Source organism: Palaemon carinicauda, chromosome 21 (genome assembly GCF_036898095.1).
Source record: "Palaemon carinicauda isolate YSFRI2023 chromosome 21, ASM3689809v2, whole genome shotgun sequence".
NCBI lineage: Eukaryota > Metazoa > Arthropoda > Malacostraca > Decapoda > Palaemonidae > Palaemon > Palaemon carinicauda.
Genome location: NC_090745.1, coordinates 87,954,338 through 87,956,837, shown reverse-complemented (window position 1 = coordinate 87,956,837; position 2,500 = coordinate 87,954,338). Strand labels below are relative to the sequence as shown.

Sequence of the window (2,500 nt, the reverse complement as noted above, 5' to 3'; positions counted from 1 at the left end):
ACACACTCACACACACACACACACACATATATATATATATATATATATATATATATATATATATATATATATATATATATATATATATATATACATATATACATACATATATACATACATACATACATATATATATATATATATATATATATATATATATATATATATATATATATATATATATATATATATATATATATATATCCTGTCAACAAATTTATACCAAGTTTGGTCGGATCAATAACGTAATATTGCCTTTGGACTTATAGCGTTTAGCTTTTCCAACTAGGTTTGTAGCTAAGCTGGTAATAACAATATGAAATGTTAGACCCTGTAAGGTTTATATTATTACCATAAGCGAATAGGGAATATCTTAATGTTACTGCACCGGAATGTGAATTAAAGATTTACGTCTTCAATGTATCCTATTTGAAGCTTTCGAGATTTAAAATGCTTTCTTAAACTATTAACAAGTAAACAGCTCATTTGAAGCTTAATAATAAAGGCTAGACTAAGTATCAATATTCCACTCCACCGACAATCAAATTCAAACTATTACCGAATACCACTGCATTCGACTTTTCATGGTTGTTTACGTAAAAGGTGAATTATTGATAGAATGTTTCAAAAATAAAGTGATTGTTCTTTCCATTTATCAAAAGTGGAACTCCAGTAAATATCTAATGTCAATAAACAAATTAAACCTTCCGCCTAAGGCTTCTCCAATTATAAGTACAATAGTTTGTGTCTTAATAAGTAGAGGATCGGTTTTATTTGTAAGTTTATCTTTTTTTTTAATTTTCCTTACAATTTGTGAATAAGAATAAACTTTTCTTAGAAAAAAGCGTTCATTACAATATACTGGGCTAATTTTAAGATAATGTTTGTCAGTATTTAGCTTCCATAAATTAAAAACTTGAGGGTTCAAATCAATAATAAACAGTTAACAGCATATTGTTCTATTACTGTAAGTACTTCAATTGATTATCACTATAAATATGAAACTAAGGGATAAGGGAAAATGAAGGGTTACTTGTAAAAATTGTCATGTTGCTAATGAATCTTTACTTTGTCTATTTTTTTTTCTTTATTAGAAATGAAAATAAACCCGAGTTCTCTGTTTAAATGGATATATTCACTCGTTCTTATTTCCATTGCATTTATTCTTCTTTTATATTTCAAAATTCACTCTTCATCGTACATGTCAAGAGGAGATTTTTTCTATGGTACCACTTCTTCAAAATATCACCATATATTTACATAGAAGGTATTTGCCAAGTGAGATTCTAACAGTACTGTTGTCTTGACTTGACGTTCCATAACCTGATTAAAATTCTAGCTCTTTAACTATTTTTGTTTTCATTTCTTTATGTTTTATACATGCTTTTATTACATTTCCAGTCCTCCTTATCTTATAGACTATCAGATATTAGGTAATAATAATAATAATAATAATAATAATAATAATAATAATAATAATAATAATAATAATAATAATAATAATAATAATAATAGCGTCTTGAAATTAAAAGAAGTCACGATTTTATCAAATCTGACAGCATTGAAAGTTGATAATTATTCAATTCTCGGAATAATATCTTAAAAACATCGTTTGTTTAAATTAATCATATTTCTGATGCTACGATTTCGGTAATGACTTACTAATAAGATAGTCATAAAAAGCCTATGAGAAATACCATGAGAATACATGAAACCTGAAAAAAGTTCTAATTTAATATATATAGTCAGAAGCCTTCAATTTGATTAATCAAAGATCAATATTACATAGTAACTTGCGGGTGAAAGGTCAAATTCAATACCCCACCCAGATAAAATACAGTACCATTAGTAGATGAAGTTTTTAACAGGACATTCTCTACAGGTATGCCTACTCCCCCTGGTTCGACTATCAACTGTTCTTCCGTTGGCGCAGAACATCCTATCAAATCTTGTAAGTAATCTTTTTCTTCTACTACTTAATAGATCAACCTTTAGTATTCATTTCCTAAACGTTCAGCCTTAGTAATCTTTTTCTTCTACTACTTAATAGATCAACCTTTAGCATTCATTTCCTAAACGTTCAGCCTTAGTAATCTTTTTCTTCTACTACTTAATAGATCAACCTTTAGCATTCATTTCCTAAACGTTCAGCCTTAGTAATCTTTTTCTTCTACTACTTAATAGATCAACCTTTAGCATTCATTTCCTAAACGTTCAGCCTTAGTCATCTTTTTCTTCTACTACTTAATAGATCAACCTTTAGCATTCATTTCCTAAACGTTCAACCCTCAATTCCTACTATACTTTGATCATTTCTTTCAAATGAAAAAACTTATAAGTAGCCCTTTCAGAGCTGTCTCTTTTCACTTATCCAAAGACAATAGATCTTTATTTCACGCCATTTCTTAAAGTGAGGTTTTATCTGGGACCATGTTATCCTCATCCATTAAAATTACCTTTAGGTCTTCCACCATCATTTGTCTCCTCAAGTTTCCTTTTC

General features: G+C 28.1%; 1 protein-coding gene across 1 annotated transcript in view; it reads left to right on the top strand.

Annotated features, from left to right (window-relative positions):
* pb (proboscipedia) overlaps positions 1-2,500 on the top strand; it is a 227,524-nt gene that overhangs the window by 111,130 nt on the left and 113,894 nt on the right. Inside the window, exon 3 of the mRNA XM_068344663.1 lies at positions 1,883-1,951. Within this exon, the coding sequence (XP_068200764.1) occupies positions 1,883-1,951 (69 nt within the window). The remainder of the gene's footprint in view (positions 1-1,882; positions 1,952-2,500) is intronic.